The 21,355-nt window shown below is 31.1% G+C and overlaps 2 protein-coding genes and 1 long non-coding RNA gene across 4 annotated transcripts; 2 read left to right on the top strand and 1 right to left on the bottom strand.

The window, feature by feature from the left end:
- Nucleotides 1–2,159: 2,159 nt before the first annotated feature.
- LOC110821747 (Actin binding Calponin homology (CH) domain-containing protein) lies at nt 2,160–10,798 on the top strand. The gene is made up of 14 exons (XM_022051692.2): nt 2,160–2,528; nt 2,640–2,810; nt 3,388–3,629; nt 3,717–3,888; nt 4,604–4,642; nt 4,771–4,839; nt 4,956–5,072; nt 5,469–5,680; nt 6,313–6,468; nt 6,828–7,027; nt 7,147–7,304; nt 9,095–9,191; nt 10,073–10,164; nt 10,343–10,798. Exons 1-14 carry the CDS (start codon nt 2,442–2,444, stop codon nt 10,526–10,528), a joined length of 1,998 nt encoding a protein of 665 aa, XP_021907384.1. The 5' UTR covers nt 2,160–2,441; the 3' UTR covers nt 10,529–10,798.
- Nucleotides 10,799–16,067: 5,269 nt separating this feature from the next.
- LOC110821564 (transcription factor IBH1) lies at nt 16,068–18,030 on the top strand. 2 transcript variants are annotated; one of them, XM_022051431.2, is made up of 3 exons: nt 16,068–16,894; nt 17,377–17,407; nt 17,874–18,030. In XM_022051431.2, exons 1-2 carry the CDS (start codon nt 16,430–16,432, stop codon nt 17,380–17,382), a joined length of 471 nt encoding a protein of 156 aa, XP_021907123.1. In that variant the 5' UTR covers nt 16,068–16,429; the 3' UTR covers nt 17,383–17,407; nt 17,874–18,030. The 2 variants fall into 2 exon arrangements, with proteins under 2 accessions (XP_021907123.1, XP_021907122.1); XM_022051430.2 differs by having other exon boundaries at nt 17,377–18,030.
- A 1,301-nt stretch (nt 18,031–19,331) lies between these two features.
- On the bottom strand, nt 19,332–20,833 carry LOC148266703 (uncharacterized). The gene is made up of 2 exons (XR_015817483.1): nt 20,084–20,833; nt 19,332–19,715 (listed from the first exon to the last, which is right to left on the bottom strand). It is a non-coding gene; the product is annotated as an uncharacterized LOC148266703 (long non-coding RNA).
- Between the last annotated feature and the right edge of the window lie 522 nt (nt 20,834–21,355).

Raw genomic sequence — 21,355 nt, 5'->3', positions numbered from 1 at the left:
TAATCTCATTTGTTGGATGTGAATTTGTATGCATACAATTTATTCAGCTTTTCCCTTAGATAATTAGATTAGTCGCCGAAAGTACCAATTAATTCTAAAGATTGATTTTTTCCACAGTTATATATAACTTTTACTTTAGTAGATTGTGTAGACAGTCTATTCAGTAAAAATAGTATTATCAGTAGTGCTACTACATGAAAGTAATTTGAAAGGACAAACTATGTTACAAAGAAATAACTTCATTTGATTATAACGATTTTAGAAAGAACTTTATAACTTACATTTTGCAAGTTAATAGATCAAAAATGAATAATAGATTATGGATTTAGAATGAGACAATCGGAGTAATATTTTTAAGTTTGTAAAGTATTTTTATCCTTACATGCTTGATTAGATTAAGTAAAAATTCCAAAAGTAACTCTTAGTTCTTCCAAAAAAAAACTGGAACTTCAGAGCTATACGTACATAACTACACACGTAAGTATATATTTCATTTGAAGAAAAAAGCAGTACTATTCCAAAGCTAAAACAATTTTACGATGCCAAGAAGAGTATAATGAGGTTATGAGTAGTGTTGGTTGTGCATGATGCATCGGGTTTTATACACGAGTCATTTGCATAATGAGAGTAAAAGGTGCAAGTGTGAAGGTGGTTGCGTATCATAAACACCTCCCCACCCATATCTTCATTTTCTATTCCTCTATCTCTCTGGTCCCCGCAATCACATGCCTATCTTCTTCCTTAAAAACCAGTGTAGTTGCATATTTATATATCTATATATCATACACATTTACACTCACATATATATACACTACCTTTAAAAGTTCAGATGACAGAAAAGGTGACACCTCGTGCTCGTAAGAAATGTTATCACACCATCCATACGTGATATGTGCATTTCTTTGCCATGTTATTTATTATTATTTTTGGGGTAAATCTTATTAATTTCAAATTATATATGCCCAAATGTTTAAAATAATTTACATGCCTAAATCTTATGTTAGTTTTTATATGATTTTAGGATACCACGACTTTTATATTTAAACTCTCTCTCACTCATCTTAAAAATTAATCATTAATTTTAATAAAATGTGAATTGAAGAACACAAGACCTAAGATTTATCAAAAATGCTTTTTTTTTTTTTTTATCAAAAAGAAGTTATATATGAAAATTAATATAAGGATCCGCGATGTGGATTAATTAAAATAATTATAAAAATTAATAAAAATGAAAGTAAAAAGTTTTAAATTTTGTTGGTGTTGGTCAATTTTATATACATAATTTCATTTACAACAAATTTTAAAATTAAAGTTAAAGTTAAATGGTTACCAAGAAACGAGATTTCTTTTTTCTTGATTGTAAACTCTAATTTATTTGCAAAATTATTACAATATGTTGGCAGTACAGTGTTTGATAGCATATTACACAATTTTTAAAGTTGAATTTTTATTATTTTATTTCATAAGGTACAGCGATCATTATGTCAATTAAAAAAAATGGAAAAATATTGTGTTGCATACTTAAAATTCATTATTACAAACTAAATAAAAATAAAAATACTCAATTATTGGGTTTAGGTGATTTTGAGGTTCAAATAAGTAAGCATAATTTGCGCATTAATGAAGTTTAAACTTCATTTAAGTCACAAAAAAAAACGACCGTTCTGTTGTATCAAACTCTAACTTTTTAAAAAAGGCAAGCAAACTTTCCCTCTTATTTGTGGGCCCTTTCAATTTGGAATATGCCCACATCATCTTCCTCCCTCAAATTACTATTTTGGACACCTTAACAACTATCATCTTCTTCCTTTCTTAGATTTGCCATCTTTTTTCAACTGCCAACAATTATTTAAAAAATAGTTATTGCACATTAACAAGCCTCAATAATTTTTCGTTTTAAAAAATATTATTCATTTAACTAAAATATAATACGATGTTAATTGGGGAATTAAGTTTTCTGGGTAAAATATTAGTGGGAGAATTTTGTTCTTGAACAACCTTACCACCCTACTACATATTTGAAAATTGGAACAGTAATAAAAAGTAACGGTTGGGGACAAAATAGTCATAATACGAATTTATAAAACGACACCGTGGACCCATCCAACTGTGATGGGCCCCTCTCCGCTCCTACTCTAGTGAAAGACACCACACTCGCAGAGACGTAACGGGAGTAAACAGAGGAAATAAAAAAAAGGGACGAGCTCGTCATAATTTGAATTCTCTCCCCCAACCCCAACTTCGAACACTGACAGCTCCACACCCGTCCCCTCTCTGCTCCCCATTCTCTTCTCCATCTCCAAAACCAGAGTGAATATTGAAAAGAAGTTGTACCGGAACTCGCAAAGTCCATCTAGTAGAGGTTGTTAAGCAAGAGGAAAGCATAACTGACTCTTCTTTCTTTCTTTTCTTGGAGTTCCAGAAAGGAAAAGAAGAGAGAAATGTCAGGTTACGTTGGAATTCTGGTGTCAGATCCATGGCTCCAAAACCAGTTCACTCAAGTCGAGCTTCGTAGCTTGAAATCTCATGTATGTCGTCTCCAACATTCCTCTGTTTCTTTATTTGTTTTCTACTTTCTGGTTTTCGTTTCTGATCTGCTGGTTTTTTATTCGTTTATTTGGAAATGTGCATCCTGTTAGTTCATGAGCATGAGGAGAGAAAGCGGAAAGCTAACTGTTGGGGACTTGCCATCGAGGATGTCGAGATTGAAGGTGGTGGGAGAGAATCTCACGGAGGAAGAGAGAACGTCTCTGATTCAAGATTTGTATCCTAACTCGAACGAAGAGGTTGATTTTGAGTTCTTTTTGAGGGTGAGTTTATCAGATATTTTACTCTTCTTTGTTTTATGCTTCTTTGTAACTGACTTATAGAGATGAAATCAGTGCCATCTTTTTATTGTTTGACCATACAGGTACTGCTCTTCAAATTTGAATCGGTTGTTTACTGCGTTTGACTTTCATTTGAAATTTACTTTTCCTCTGTTTGCTTGGCTGCAACCTGTAGCGGGAATCTTATCCAGAGCGTTTTTTTTTTTACTTTTCATTTCTTCAAATGACTTGATCTATGTTTCCATATTGCTACGAATATGAAGGCAGAGCAAAGTCCAGTTTCCTACTGTTTTTCGCTTGTCACTCACAAGCAAATTTTAGTATAGATATCTGTTTTATTCTAACGTCAGGCAAAAACGAAGTATTACCGTTTAGAGCTCAAGCTTTTTTTTTTTCTTGCTTTTTTTTTAGGATAAAGAGAATAATAATTTTTTATCTTCTAAAGAATCAAATAAGGGGGATATGAATTACGAGAGTTCAATTTCTGACTGGTGTAGGATGTGATCCTGAATTTAAAGTGGATTTTTTTCCCTAATTGGGGCGATACTTCTGCTATCAGGTTTATTTGAAACTCCACGCGCACGTAAGTGCAAGAACAGGAAGTGGTGCAAAGAACTCATCTGCATTCCTCAAGGCAGCCACCACTACTTTGCTTCATACAATCAGTGAGTCCGAGAAGGCTTCATATGTTGCACACATTAATAACTACCTAGCAGGGGATGAGTTCCTAAAAAAATATATTCCAATTGATCCCTCCTCAAACGATCTCTTTGAGATTGCAAAAGATGGAGTTCTTCTTTGGTAACAATCCCGTGCTTATACTTTTACTTACCTGGTTTTTTGTTTATGATTTTCATTGAGTTTGACCATGTAGATTTCTGGATGCAGTAAGCTTATAAATGTGGCAGTTCCTGGAACCATTGATGAACGTGCTATCAATACTAAGAGAGCACTCAATCCCTGGGAAAGGAATGAAAACCACACTCTATGCCTTAATTCTGCTAAAGCCATTGGATGCACTGTAGTTAACATAGGAACGCAAGATTTCATTGAAGGAAGGGTATGTATCCATGCAATTCCATGTAAATGGACTTCCATCACAAATTGTTTGTTCAGTTGAATTTTTTTTCCTGTAGTTTATCGTGTTATATTGGCCAAAACAGAATTTCCAAGCAGAAGCCTAAAGTAGGGATGTAGTGTTTGTATTCCGCAGTGTGGTAGCCTTAATGTGTTCTTCCTCCCATGGCATGTAGCTCAAAAGACATTTTTCTTAATCCCTTGCATGTAGAACTGTGGTCAGATTTTCGTAATGTTTTGGTTCTCATGAATACTGGTCAGACTTTTAAACTCTTAGGCGTTTGTCTCTACGTTGTTGGTAGCTAATTTTTACTTGTTATTTTCTCTATTTTCTTAGACTACTAAACTTCAACTGCTTAGATGATCTCATGCAATGTCCTTTTCCTGATTCTGTTGTCTTGCCTGGTTTCTTCTGTTGATACTTCATCTTGGTGAGTAAAACACATTTGTTCTTACAAGATGATCTTGAGAGCTATTTTACTTTCTTTGTTTGAAATTGGGAAACAAGAGGTCACATTGTTACCCAGTCTCATGCATTTGGTTATTGAAGGGTGTTCTGCACTAGTTCATGCAATCATCGGTGTTTCCTTCCACTGCATTCAATGTTTTATTGGGCAGAAACACTCATTATTAACATAACTTTTGTTTACCATTCTATCAATCAGTACCATTGATGTTCACTTTGATTTGATTTTCAGCGCCATCTTGTGCTTGGGTTGATTTCTCAAATCATTAAGGTAATGTACTTATAGTTTCTATAAATGAAAACTTTTGAGGTTCACATCAGTAACACTGTAGAAATATCTTTGCTGCTCATCTACAAATTGCTCGATTTGTTGACCTCTCTGTTGGTTATGCTCTCTAGATACAATTGTTAGCAGACCTCAACTTAAAGAAAACACCGCAACTGGTGGAGTTGGTTGATGATAGTAAGGCAAGAATTATTTTATTTTCTGTCAGAAAGTTTGGTTCAGTTATTGATTTTGATTCAAGTTCATAATTGAAAGCTTTCTAACATATGCCACCTTTTTATTTTCAAAAAACCAACAGGATGTGGAAGAGTTGATGAGTCTACCACCTGAGAAGATCTTACTGAGGTGGATGAATTTTCAATTGAAGAAAGCAGGATACAAGAAGATAATCACAAACTTCTCTTCTGATGTAAAGGTAGATGACTATTCTTGCATAAAGGAAGAAAATCGTTTTTTTTTTAAAAAGAAGTTTTTAGCTGAAACCTGATGTTTGACTAGTTTAGCTACTCAAAGTCACTAGTTAGAATTTAATTTTTCTCTTTCTGCACGGAAATATTCAAATACAAAGCATGATTTTTCCAACCATATCTCAAATGCTACTCCAGATTGACAAAAGAAGAATCTGAGACCAGCATAACAGCCGTTTAGAGATTACATAGCTTTCTTTCTATATTGTGTATGCTACCTTGAAGCCAATGATTGGTTCACTCAACTGGTAAATGGTTTTAATGGTTCAGAAGATGAAGACGACATGATATTTACTGCTGTGATGAATGAAATTTAGGTATTTATCTTATTACATTTCCTGCAGGATGCAGAGGCTTATGCTCACCTTTTAAATGTTCTTGCGCCTGAGCATAGTAGTCCATCAACATTGTCTGCAAGAACTCCATTAGAAAGAGCAAAACTAGTTCTTGAGCATGCAGATAGAATGGGTTGCAAAAGATACTTGACGGCAAAGGATATTGTTGAGGGCTCTCCAAATCTTAACCTTGCTTTTGTGGCACATATTTTCCAGCACAGGTGGAAAACTACTCTTTTTCAAGCAATGATTTTTATCTTAGAATAAAAACTATTCTCTTTAGACTGTCTCAAGAAATAAATACATGAATCAAGTAAAACCACTATGCATAAGCTGATGATGTATTTGGATGCTACATCTCAGACATATATGCACTTTTGTAGTTTCATCTACTTATGGATCTTTTCTACTCAACCATGGCATTTCTAATATCTAGTATATTCAGGTAGCATAGCTTATTGTTGAAACCAAAATTAAGAGTGGCCACTATATTTGTTCATCTAGAACTTATATATTGTTTAATAAACTGGTTTTTTATGTTACAAAAAGCCATATTTCCGCAGTGACAATGGGTTTGAACCATGTAAATAGGACCATAGACAAATATAACTGCGCTTCTTCACCTCTTAACCAGTTCTGCTTTTTATTCACTCGTATATTTGTAGTGAATTTAATCAGCATATTTAATTATTTAAATAGAAGCTTATAAATGTAAATATAAGTGTGAAAATATTTCATTTTGGTTCTGTTTGATTTGTGAATAGAGGTTGATAGTTTATATCTCTATTTTTTTGAAGGCTTATTTCTTCTAAAGAATACAAGTTAAAGCCAACTAACTATTTTACCTCTGCAGGAACGGGCTTTCAACTGAAACAAAACAAATATCTTTCCTCGAGACTTTACCAGATGACACTCAAATTTCTAGAGAAGAAAGAGCATTTCGCTTTTGGATCAATAGCCTTGGGAATTCAGTATATATCAATAATGTCTTTGAAGATGTTAGAAATGGGTCAGTATTTTTTCATGGATTATATTTCACAATTTTACTCTTACAACAATAAGAAATGACTCTTCTTGTTGTTAGTCCAATGGTTTGTTCTTAAAAAAAAAGGGATTCCACTCTATTCTCATGGTTCTTTGGATATTCAAGTTTCTATATTAACTTTCGTAATTGAAACAAATTGGACTTTTAAGTTTATATTCAACAAAATATTTAAGGTATTGGATGAGAAGATTATGACAACTTTTTACAAATTCGGGAGTGGTTAAGAACTATATTGTGATCTGACAAGTCCTAACTTAATAATCGTTCCCTTCACATACTTTTCTTTTTTCTGTTACTAAAGAAAATTGTCTGTCTTCATTCAGGTGGGTACTTCTGGAGACACTTGACAAGGTGTCTCCCGGGATTGTCAATTGGAAGATTGCAAACAAGCCGCCTATTAAGTTGCCATTTAGAAAGGTAGAAAATTGTAACCAAGTGGTGAAAATAGGGAAACAGTTGAAGTTTTCCCTGGTCAATATTGCCGGAAATGACATAGTACAAGGAAATAAGAAGTTAATATTAGGTACATCCTCTACCATGCTATAAGCTTGTCAAGGTTCTTAAACTGTTTCAAAACTTTGTTTAGGATATTGAGTCCTTCTAAGTTATGAACATTGATTCTTTTTCCTTTTCATTTTACAGCTTATTTGTGGCAGTTGATGAGATATAATGTCCTCCAACTTCTGAAGAACTTAAGATTTCATTCCCATGGAAAAGAAATCATTGATGCTGATATTCTAGAATGGGCCAACACCCAAGTGAGAAATTCAGGAAGCCAAAGTCGCATGGACAGCTTTAAGGTATAAAACACATATACACAATGCTTGTTCCTCCTTGATTTTTAATTTTAGCTTTTAGAGGTTGAGAGTCAAGGCTGCCCTGTGCTACTGATCCCTAAAAATCATGCATACTGTACCGCTTACAGCCTAGGTCCTTCTCTTTGGATGGAGGACTAGATGAACCATACTATCACAATATATACTGTCACAATATAATGGTAACTACAAGTTGGTTGGCTAAATACAGTGAAGTTAGAGTGGAGTAACTACTCAACAAAAATGAAATAAATGTTGTAATACAGTTACAATTACATTGAGATGTTCGGTTCATAATTAGTAATACCTTACTACAATTTCGTTAAAATGTTTTAGTTTGATATTAGAGGTTGGTATAAAACTGTAATAAGCTGTAAATGACTATGATGCCCCTTCTTATTGGATTTGTTTAAAAGTGTAAGTCTATACATTGATAAAATTTTATATAATTATTTAATTAATAAAATTGATCATATGATATTTTGATTTTCATTTTATATTTTTTTAATTTCATATAAATTATTTAAAAAACTTCTTTGTCATTGAAATTATTTAAGATTTTTTATGTTTAATTCTAAAGAATTAAAAAATTCTTTAATTAATTATAAAATTTTCAAGCATAAAACCATATTATTTTATGAATAGGAATATATAGTTTTGATAATAAGATAAATCATTACAACCAAGGTTATACTACTGGATTCATGACCTTGTACTTATAAATTAAATGTATAATTTCTTCAGTTATTTAATCAATTAGATAATACAATAGGTCACAGATATAAAATAACTATTATAATCAGTAGCATATTCATAATATATAAGTGAATCAAACAGATAATAGATGTCTCTACATGTGGTTCTTTCCATGCTTGAGCTACCGATTTGATTGTCTATATGTTAAACAAGTCAAATCATGTGTTAAAAGAGTTGGAAGATATGCCTGGTGATAATTAAGTAATATGATCAAATTATAAAAATATAAAAGAAAATTAGATCTTTTTTTATTGATTTAAACTTAGAGATAATTAGATATAGATAATTATTTAATATGGTATTAAGGTTAGAGGTTTAGTGTTTATATACTAATTGTCGTTATGTCTTTAGCATGAAGTAGAGTTTGTGTATTCTTGTATGTATTCAGCCTAGCCAGTTTGGATAGACTACATGTTAATTATACTTATATTTTTATAGGCTAAAACTTTTAGGGAAATTGATTCAGCTCATTATTTAATACAGATGAGTTCTTTGACTGAAATAGCTTATTTCGGTTGGTATACCTGATTCTAAAGTGAGTATGAAAGAGGTTAAATGGTTAAAAGATATAAAATTGCATGTCTTCAACCTAAAAAAATTATCTTGTCACCTGATTAGTTGACCGGGATGTGCATTGAGATCTTCCCTCCGACGGGATATGCCTATGTTTAAACGTGAAGCAGAAAAAGAATCCAGATGTCCTATTATTTATGATCATAGTAATAATAACATTTTCTTCAAGTTCACGTGTGAAAATTCATGGTGCAAGTCAAATATTCATAACTTTGTTGGAGCTTTGGCTACATTTCAGTGGCTATTTTGGTACCAGATATGTTCTATAGTATTTTTCTTTGAATTTCGATAATTTCCTTGTGTGCATGCCTCTCATGAATATTCATAGAATCTTATCACTATTTTTGAGAAGATTACATTAGAGAGAATTTTCTCTTCTTGCTGACTGTAGAATTGCTTGCACAAGTCTTGGTATAGTTGTAGATTAACAACTTTTTGATTTACAGGACAAGAGTTTATCAGATGGAATATTTTTCCTTGAACTGCTAAGTGCAGTCCAACCCAGAGTGGTGAATTGGAGTCTTGTTACAAAAGGAGTAACTGGTAAGATTTCTTCTAATCTTAGGTTATGAAACTACATCAAATAACTGTGTTCATTCTGTTAGCATCTTTTCTCTGAAGTTCTTTAAATGGAAATGTAATATCCCTTGAAATATTGTATATTTCCCCAGTGAGATATGATTATGCTAAGCTGATAATGCAGTGCTACTGCTGTGAACTGTCCCATTTAGTTCATAACTGGGAACTGCCAAGGAATTTACGATAAAGGTCGAGTAGCTCACACACGGAAATTCTGCATATCAAGATTATATGAAAATTAGAATTAAAAATTAGTTGAGAACTGATTGAAAAATAAAGGAAACAAGACCTTGTAGTTGGGTAACCTTGAAGTTTCAGATTCAATGATTGGCAATGATCTTGTAGTTGGGTAACTTTGGAAAGAACATATCTCATTGTCAGAGATGATTAAAAAAAATTGCTCTAAGAATTTGTTTACGTGAGGCCACTACTTATTAAATATTGATAGGGTTTTTCCATGGAAAAAGGGGCTTTAGCTTGGCTGCTTCACAAGTGATTTTGGTGTTGTTAGTGTTTGATATGTGTATGGATATGTTCCTCCACAGACTTTTAACACAAATCATAAAGGCTAATCACCTTTTGGAAGTCTCTCTGAGAGTTTTAGAACTTTTTTCCTATCAACTTAAAGTTCTTTGAATAAATACCACAATCAATTATTTCACATGGTACTAGAGAAGTATATTTTAACTGTATAGGATTAGACATGTCCAGCTTTACATAATCTACTTCGTTTTATAAACTCCAAAATTTCGTTGAAATATGTTTGAGAATGAAATTGATTTTACTAATTTTTGTTTCTACCTCTGTTAAAACATGTTTTTTTCCCTACTTTTTGAGCAATGCAGATGAACAGAAAAAGATGAACGCGTCCTACGTCATCAGTATTGCAAGGAAACTTGGGTGCTCCATATTTTTACTTCCTGAAGACGTCACTGAGGTATTCTTCTGATTATCATTATGCCATTTTCAAATTTATTTTTCCAATCAGATATGCCAAACAGTCATAAAGGCTCTCAATTTAGAATCTTGATTTTCTTTTGTGCATCATATTTGTCTGCCTCACTCTAGCACCAGAAACGATGGTGAAAGTTTCCATTTTTGTGGCACTTTTCCAGGTGAATCAAAAGATGATTCTTACCTTGACAGCAAGTATCATGTATTGGTATCTGAAACAACCCGTTGAAGAGAAGCCATCTGCGACCTCAGATAGTGAAAACGGAAGTCAAGTAGATACAATTTCAAATTCAACGATGGATGACTCTGCTTCGGAGTCATCGATAGAAGAAAATGGGAATATATAAATAGGTGATGGCTGCAATCTAAACTTCTTCTGTTCCTTTATATTTTGTAATATTATATATATCTTTTCTCCGTTCCTGTTAAATTTGATTTCGAATAGGAGGTGGAGTTTGAAAGAAATTTTTGTTAAAGCAAATGCACATGTGAATAGTGCTCATTTCTCTCCGTTTGGTCCCTCACTTTTTCTCAAAGAATCAGCTTTGTATCAGTTGAGATTGATCCCTCCTTCTCTCTTTCTACTTGTTAATATTAAAAGCACCCAGTTCAACTTTTCTTGTTAGCGTGCTACACAAGTGCCGGGTTTTAAGGATATCTGCTCTCGCAAAAGTCCCTGAATATCACCAAATTTCTGACATGAACAATCACTATATTTTACAGCTCTGATATTTACAAGACAATAATCCAATAGAAGTAATTTGTTATTAACTTATTTAAAGCTGTTCTTGTCTCAAGTGTCTGTTTGGAATCTGGGGGGAGATTATCAGAGCGATCAAGTTAACGATGTGATTTCTCATAATAGAATTATATATATATATATATATATTTATTTTTGCTGAATCAATTTCCATTTAGTGCATTCTACCGTAACTAATATTGTTGGCTGTGAGTATCGAGTAATCCTCAAGTCTCTCACCTCCCTCAAGAGACTCTTACCAAAAGGGGGTTATGATGAATGAATTCACGTGTATATATGGATGACAGTTTAATACAGACATACAAAATGAAGTTGATATATTCTTTCCCACAGAAAAAAAAAAAGGGGGTTGATATTTCCTTTGCATTCTGTTTAGCCTTTTTGCAAGGTTACTCCCTTTTTGGGTTACCATTTTAGTAGTAGGTGTATGTATATATGCAGAAAGAGAAGTAATTAATGAAATATGTATGGAAAAGGAAGAAAGAAGAATGGGAAGTTGGATTAGAAATGAAGGGTGAGAGAAGGGTGAGAATGCAATGAAGTGGTCCTAAACAAAAAGAAGGCGAAACATGCATGTGGATGCTGCTTATCTAAAACTAAAGCATAATTATGAGTTGGTTAAAGAGTCTTAATTCTTAAGCCTTGATGTGTGTCGAACATTAGCCTACTTGCCATTTGGCCCCACCATGTTCCTCTTTTCTCATTGAAATCCTAATCCCTTCATTTTTTTTTAATCACTAATGGAATTGGACAAATTAATAAATTAAGCAAAAAACAACTTCTGGGCGTGCGTGTGTGTATATATATATATATATATATATATTGATTGATTAATTTACATGTCTGTCACTTTGTTCTTTTCCAGTTATTTTATCAGTTTTTTTTTATTTTTTTAATAGGAATAAAAGCATTTTATAAAAGAAGAACAGAGACCAAACCAGAATCACTACTCAATGTGATATTTTTGTGTGTGCGCATATGCGTATATATATATATATATATATATATATGCATATTCCTTGAACTTGTTCTGTGTAAGAAACAAGGATAAATTAGGGAATACGTAAATCATATATAGAGTAAAAAATATAAAGTTTGTAAAAGAATAGTTTTACCATTTTTAAGAAATTAAGGTTAGGGTTAGATGAATGAAAAAATAAAAAGAGAGAAAGATTGGAGTTATCATATTTTCTGTTCAGATAATTAAAACCTCATGCCTTTATAGCCTATATACAGGCATGTATGTATTCAAGCAAAGCAAGAAATTCATCTACTCTGAGTTTTCTTTCTTTCTCTCTCTTTTGGCTTTTTTCTTTTTTCTTTTTAATTTATTTACGAACTATATATCAAGTTCATGATATTTTAAAATTAACAAAATTTTGAAAGCGAATTAAAATAGATGCATATAGTAAACTAGAAATCAATCCACATATGAAATATATATATATATATATATAATTGTAAAAAAAATTGATGGGTAATATAAGAAAATTAAGCATTTGCCATGGAAATCAATTATGTATTTAAGTATATAAGAAAAAATTACAGAATTCACTCGATTAATAATTACTTACCATGTGTTTGCTTTCCTTTTCTTTTTTCCCAGAAGAAAGAAGTAATTGGCTAAATACAACTCAAAATTAATATACAGCCAGCTGATTCATTGAAAATTAAAAGTTACAGGAACTATAATTGCATAGTTTCCATGAATAATTTGAATGATTAATATGTAAAACCTGTTTATTATCATTTGGGTATTTTGACTATATAGTATGCATCATGTACTATAAGATCATAATCAAGTCTTTTGGGTGTATACACATATAAAGCCAAAAAATAAGTCAGGAAACTAGAATAATAATAATAACAAACTCAAGTCGTGAAACAAGTAATGGAATGAGAAGGAGGAATTTGAGCGATCTTCTTGTCACTTTCCTTGCATCCCCACTTGAATGATGCATGTGGTCCATATGCATGCAAAGAATTACATATATGTATACATATCTTATATATATACATCTGTATATATACAGATGCTTTAGTTGATGATCACGATTGAAATGCGAGTATATATATATATATATATATACACACGACGTTGCCATAATAAATTACCTTCTGCATCGTCACTTCACGAACACCATCTCACCTCTAGCCAGCTCTTTTTTTTTTTTTTTAATAAAAAAATAATGTCCGTATAATACGTACGTGTATGAATGTATGTATATGTGTAATTTCATTCCATGTATAATTGAAACAGAAGATTAATTATTGACAAGACATGGAACTCGTGTCCGGTCATAAATATTGATTATGACAGTATAGGATTGTAAATCAATAGAAGATCACCGCGGACAATAATTGTTCTCTGGATTCCTCAACCAGTTCTATACAAATTTATACCTCTCACGTCATTTTTATCCAACCTATTATATTACTTACATATACATACATATTCCTGTATGCGCGTATATCCTGAAAATCATTATATTATATGTAACTGCAGCACACCCTTTTTACCTACATATACACTCATTATAACTTGAGCCTTCCCCTTCCCCTTCCCCTTCCCCTTTCAAAATGCCATTTAGGGTTATGTAATTTATAACAAATGATTCATTTAATTCATCTTGTAAATAAATTTAATGAAAAAATTTCAGTTGTAGTTGCAGGAGAATCAAGAACCTGTAAATATTTTTACATCTATTTGTAGATTGCATATATATATATATAATATTTACTCCAATTATTTATATATAATCTGACTTGCGACATTGAAAATTAAGAACAAATTATTAATTTACAATACTATCGATATAATTATCTAAATGATAATAACATTGTTCGTAATCATTAATAACGATGAATTTAGGTTTTCATATTTGAAACAACTTTAGACATAAAAATTAAAATTCACAAGTAGATGAGATATGTTTTCTACCTTCTCATTTATTCCAAACAAACCCTTAAATATTGTAGTAGGTATTCAATTATCCTCACTCCTTTTTTCTTTAGAGGAATCAGTCTCACTCGTCATATCAAAGAATCTTTCCACAATGGTATGCACTTACATGTTTGTGTATGTATGTATAGATACATATATGATTAAAAAAAATATATCATTGTCTTATATTATATACACACACACCGAGCTTCAAATATAATACATATATATATATATATATAAATTAGGATTATGATAGAAAAAATTGATACCCAGAAGAACATAAAATAAAATAAAAAAGAGAAGAAGAATAGGGAAGAAGCTAGTTATGTTTGATGTTGATTAGTTGAATTGAAGTTTCAAATGGTTGTCGTCCTTTTATCATGTGCTACAAAATGATTATCACATAAAAAAATTAATTTGTTATAACTTTAGGGAACCTTTTTTTTTTCATATATACTTCCAAAATAGTTCATCATGTATATGCTATTTCTCCACCAATAAAACATTTTCACAGGCATGAACTAAGGAGAGATCTGGGAGCACCAATCATAACTCATTATCAAAATTAAATTATTGTATTAATGAATATCTCCCCTACATACATATGTATATATATATATATATATATGTTTGCATGTATATCTGGATATATCTGTATACACACGCACAAGAGACCACCCACGCAGCAAAAGCTTGCAAAATTTACAAGCAAAGATATAATTAAGAACTTGGGAACAATTTTTTAATGGTTAATTACATAATCAACACACTATTTGAGCGTTTTACAACAACTAATATGTGAAATGTCACTAAAATGAAAAGTTTGAATTATACACGCATGTGAATTTGAAGAATAATGTATATATAGCATGCCCTTAATTCTAGTTTTTCTTCCAAATAAAACAAATATTAGTGCTAGCCAACAAATTCCTCCTACACAAACTATTATACCATATGTACATTACTTTTATTAGTTTCTCTTGAAAAATATACGCGTGTATATATATAAACCATGATATTTATAGAGAGAGTAAAGTTATATATAGCCTTCGCCTTAAGGTAAAAGGAAGTTCTAGTTAAGAAGACTTGCTAATTGGTAAACATTTTGATATTTTGAAATAAGGTTCATTTTATTAACTTATAATTTAATGTGCACAAAATACTTAAATAACTAAATACTTGATTTATTTATCATTTGACTTTTGATATATATATATATATATATAAATAAAACTATTAATTTTAAGACCCAACACTATATTTGACTGATAGCTATTATATATTTAAATTATTTAATTTATAAAAGTAAATAGTAAATTTGTAGATTAATTTAATTGAAGTCTTTATAATTATTAATTTTGTACTCTTATTTACAATTGATTTTTTTATTTTATAAAATTGAAATCTAAATCGAACTTTAACATTGAAAAAATTGTAATTTAAATCGCAAGTAGTTCCATAATTACCGTGGCATGCTATGACTAATTATGTAGAGGTGGGTATTTGCAATTTACCATCATGTGATTTCACCAAAAACTTAATTACAAATTAACTTGATGGAGACGAGACCAAGTATGAGAAGTAGTGTGAGGAGGATGAAAACTAACACCAACAAAAAGACAAATATCTTGCTCTTACTTAAAATTATTATTATTATTTATATATATATATTTTTTTTAAAATAAAAATAAATATTTTATGATAATTAATTAATTAAATATATATATTTTATTAAAATAATAATAATAATAATAATAATAAAGATGAGTTAAAAAGAGAAAAAACTAATGAAGAATTAATTAAAATAAAGTAAAGAAAAGGAAGAAGGGTTGGGACCCACAGTAATCCAAGTGGGAAAATGGAACCATGTGCCATCATATGGTGGTTGGGTGTTTCAGCCCCACAAAAAAGAAGACTCCAAACTCCTCCCTCTGTGTTACTAAATTTAATCTTTAACTTAATTTATTAATATTAAATAATAACACTTCTTTTTATTAAAAAAAATTATATAAAAAGTTTTTAAATTTTTAATTTTATTTAATGAAATTCTATCCATCTTCAATATTTTTTTTAAAAAAAAAAAATTAATAATTTAACATTTGATTAATTTTATTTATTTTTTTTGTATTTTGAGCAGTTACTAATTAATATTATATCAACAATTTGCTCTTTGTATTTGATTCCCCCCCACTCTCTCCTTCCTCTTTACACCTCCCATTTCCAATCCTCTCTCTCTCTCTCTCTCTCTCTCCCTGTTCTCTTCTTTCTTCACGATCTGTTTCTCTCTCATTCTCATTCTCTGCACATGCTTTTGTTTTTCCTCCTGAAAACCTCCCCATCCACATCTCTCTCTCTCTCTCTCTCTTTTCTCTCTCTTCCAATTTATTGTTTTCTGGTTGGTGTGTGTAGATACTGTGTGTCAGAGTTTAACTAAAAATTTTCCTTTTGTCTTTCTGAAACTCAGAGGTGTCCCTTCCTGTCAGAACCCAATATCTCTCCTCACCCATCATATATCTCTCCTTACAAACCCTAATTACCTCCATGAATCACCACCGTCCTTCCCTCAAGTCTAGGTTTACAAGACGCTTTCTTCCCGCCCTCATCGAGATTACTAAACAACCCCTCACTTCCATAGCCTCCTCATCCTCTCCAAACCAACTCTTTCGACGATACAACAGGGTCAAGATCGCCGCTGACAAGTCCATGGTTCGGGCAGTCGGGTCAAAGCGAGCTTGGACACGGGCTCTTCTTTTCAAGATCAGGAATCAAGCACGCCGCCGGGGTTTAGCCAGGAGGATCAGAAGCCAGTCTTTGATGATCAAGAGGTCAACAAGTATTATTGCTTCTACTACTTGCGGGAAAGATGAGAAGAAGGAGGAAGACGATGATAGGGTTGAGCAAGTGGAGGAGCTTCGGAAGCTGGTGCCCGGAGGTGAAGCCATGGATTTGTGCAGGTTGTTGGGTGAGACAGCACATTACATAAAGTGTCTTAATACTCAAGTTCAGGTGATGAGAAGTATTGTTGACCTCTACTCCACTCCATGATTCATACTTACACACACACACACACACACACGTATATATAAATAAATATATCAGTTATATATAAGCAAACATGATATATATATATATATATATATATTGAAGGTGGTAAAGTTTAAGCTCTATAGGAGGAGATTCTCAGATATATATATATTAAAAGTGGAAGGGAAAAACTGGGTATTAATTGGTTTTGAAGTAAGAGTATAGTAAATATATATATATATATATTCACTATAATTATGTGAATACGTCTACTTTACTTGGTGTGTAAAATTACATATATATGCTTTTACTTTACCTTACAAGCAATTGTCTCTTTGTTTTGTTGTTGGATGTAAAATGACAGCTTTCCCTCTCTCCTTCTCTCCCTCTCTCTCTCTCTCTCTCTCTCTCTCATCATTCACTGATGATAATGATCAGTACTGAAGTGATTTTTAGTGTTGCAGGAGTAGATTAAATTCAGGAAGCTTCAATAAGGTGAGAGACACACACATATTTAAGTACATGATATGATCATCATCTCTTTGCATTCTGATCAGAAAAGTAATTAATTATATATAAACTTCCTTCATACATGTATGTGTATACCTATACATACAAATTAAACCATTCACAGGGAAATCAAAGATTGCAAGAAACAAAAAAGAGATTAAAGAGAGAAGGGTATAAGAAAAGTAAACTAAATGATGAATATATATATATATATGTATATATTGGTAGATATAATTATATATGATCTAGCGGAGTTTGTGTTGGGTGTGTTTAGGGTTGTCATGCATTTGCTTGTAAAAAGTGCTGACCTAATCATTCCTCTATGTCGACTTTCCCTTCTCCATGCCTACTGGCTACTGTGTTTAAACCTTTAAATTCTTAAATCAATAACTCATCAAATCAGTTTTTTTTTCCTGTCTAATTAATTTGTTTCTTATTGTGTTTTTGCAAGTAATCCAAAATTGTGCATCAGTTTGGAATCCAATCAATAAAGCGGAAAACTCTAATCATTTTGTGGTCAACAATCACTAGAATTGTGTCTTTTCCAATCCACTACTGTACAGATTGATTTAAATCCCTCATACATGCATAAAGTGCTTCTCCTGCAACTTAACTCTATATATATATATATATATATATCTATATATATATAGATACATCTTATATATATGTACATTATATGCTAAACTATAATCAGGGTTTTGCAGACTATCATGAAACTTTATAGTTAGAACAAGTAATTAATGTATACAGCGAAAAAATACACCCTTAGCCCATATTTATATATAAATTTGTACTATTAATTCTACGCTACATAAAGTATGAACTATCTAAACATAGAACACTAACGTATATCCCTCAAAAGAGTAACTATATTTGTTTTATGGCAGCCAGCTGTATATGTTTTATACATACAAAAACACTTACAGTAGCTTATTTCAATGTAGGAGTATTGATGTTTTTTAATTCGTTTTCTTTGGGTAAAATTCTGCGGGCTATATGTGTTGATATATATATGTGTGTGTGTGTGTGTGTGTGTAGTATATCAACGTGTGTGTAATCTATAAAAGATTCGTGCATGGACGCTAACCATTAAAATAACTGTATATGTATATATATATATGTATACCTTAACTATATATCTGGAGGAGCTATAAGTAAGTACTGTTCCCTAATTTTATTATATTATTGATATAGTAAATAATTTATATATAAATTTGGAGCCTAAGAGTTGAAAGCGTCGGCTAGCTCCGCTCACTTGGTTGTAACTTTTATTTTTTCCTTCCTCAAAACATTAGAAAATTTACTGAATGTTTTATATAGATCTGGAGAAATGTATATACTGAGTTTTTCCCACCCTCAAAATCCATTCTCACTTTGTTTTTTCTGTTTGGTTTGGGTTCGGGAGAAGGGGAAGAAAGATGGAGAAAGAAAAGCCAAAAAAAAAAAAAAAATCAGTATTTGAAAATACATTATTTGTTAACTATTTTTTAAATTTTTAAAATTTTTAAATTAAGGAATAAATACATTTTGATTATTAATATACAACCAAAGTAAAAAAAAAATTCTTAAAAATTAGAAAAAAAAATGGAGTTGATGAAATTTTATTATTTTCCAATGTATTTATAATTTAAAAAAAAAACGTATATATATTTCAAATACTTCAAAATATATGGGAAATAATTTTAAAGTTAATATAAATAAGTTTAAATATTACCTTATTGATTTAAAATAAAAATAAAAATAAAATTAATTTATTTTGAATTTATTTATACAATTTTTTTTTTAAAAAACATTTTTGTGTATATTAACTGTTTTTACGTTTAAAGATTTTAAGATCATGAATTTTATTTTTGTGGGACAATTGAAAATATATTTTCTATTATTTTAATTACATAATACATGTATGTTGAATTTAAAATATTGGTTTATTTATCTTATATTTTCATAAATATGTATTATATATGTTCGTTTTCATACTATAAGTAATTGATTAGTACTTCAAAATGAAATTAATGTGATTTAAAATTTTGGAAAATGTTGAAATTGGTTGGTCACCTTCATGCCTCCCTTTCCAATCGGACTTGATCTGTTCAACCACTTTGCAAAATCTTGCCTTCCTTGGGACGCACCTGACCGGAACTTTCTCTGGTTTGTCCTCATCATCTTCCAGTACCCTCATCTCCGGTGGCTGATTTTCCTCCTCTTCCTTCCTTTGATACTTCAAATCCATGCCTCTTCTGACGCTTTCTTCCCTACTTTGAAACTTTTACCATCATCCTCTCAAAAAACCCTGCTAGCTCCATTATTTCAGGATCATATACTTATATATAGGAACCAACGCTATACATACTGCTTATCCGTATCCCAGATATATCTGTACACACATGCCCTTCTTGCTAAATCTATATATTGTACTACAAATTTTTGTTTTTGTTGATTAGGTGGTATACATATATTAATGATCACAATACAATAGAAATAATATTTATAGAATGATATATGAGATTCACATGTAATTAATCAAGAATGCTGAAAGAGAAAAGTATTATTGAATGAAAATGCTCCTTAAATAACTCCACCTGACACTAATCGCTATATATTTAAATATAATAATGATATATATACATATGATTGATGATGTATCTATCAAAAAGCCACCTGATTTTTGTGTCTCCCTTCTCGAGCAGGAAGGTATCCTTGATTCTTGATTGAATGAATTAAGATGAAAAATTAAAAAAAAAAAATTGGCATGACTGTGAGTTCCTTGTAGACAGGTATATTTTACGTTACATACATAGTTATCATTAACAATAAGAAAATAGAAGGAATCATAGGAGTGTCCTTAATTAGATATGTATATATAATTATTATACCTGAAGCCGTCCAAGTAAATGCCAGGACGCAGCAGCAGCCAAAGTAGCTGGTGTTGTTCGTAGAACAGAAGGAATCTAGAAAAGGATAATTCATGTCGGGTCGATGGAGATGTGTGTGTGTGTGTGCATATATATAGCTTCTAAAGGTGTAAATGTGTCTGTGCATATATGCGTACGTGTGTATGGATATATACCTGATATGAATTGGAAGAGAAAAAATGAGGAAGAAGAAGAGCAAGCATGATTAGTATATATACCTGATCTAACACCATACGTACGTAGCTGAAGATAAGTTTGAGCATGGAGCAGTACTGTGAGTCGGTGAGGTTGAAGAAAAATCAAGAAATTAAATATAATAAATTAATACGACAAAAATCAAACACAAACAAGAAATCAATTGAAAGGGTAAGTAAATGTAATGAGTGGTATTGACTGAAACTGCATCTTCTTTTAATTTCTCTTCACTTCACTTTTTTGCAGCCCATTAATCGCGCTTCTAATTTGGACTCTCAACGCAACTTTTCTTGACTTTAAATGTCTCTCTAATTAACAGTTTTTTTCTGCTTAAAAACTCCATTATATATATATATATATATATATATGTATGTATAAACCTTGGCCGTGTTGATTGGTACTGTCTTGATCATTGGCGGTGGCTTCTTGCGCATCCTTTTTCAACAAAATCGTTTTTTCTTTCAATACATATATATATACACAACATTAATTCTTTCTTTTTTTCTTTTGTTTTGAAAAATTACGTACGGAAATGATTAAGAAAACAATAATTATGTAGAAATAACATATCGCGTGCTAGAGTGATAAAAGTATTTTTAGTAAGTTAAATGTGTAAGTAGCTAAAATATTTTCCAACACATACAGTAAAAATCTAGATCAATTATTAGTTTATTTTAAATGGGTCATGTCATGTACCAATTTGATCTTAATTATTGTGACTGAAAATAAAATTTGATAAACTTAATAAGAATAGTTTTTTTTTTTTACTTGGATAATGCGGATTATAATTTCTTGTATATATGTTAGGAACAGAGAAGAAGAA

This window comes from Carica papaya, chromosome 3, assembly GCF_054855325.1.
Source record: "Carica papaya isolate Zhongbai chromosome 3, ASM5485532v1, whole genome shotgun sequence".
NCBI lineage: Eukaryota > Viridiplantae > Streptophyta > Magnoliopsida > Brassicales > Caricaceae > Carica > Carica papaya.
This window is presented reverse-complemented; position numbering and strand designations above follow the sequence as displayed.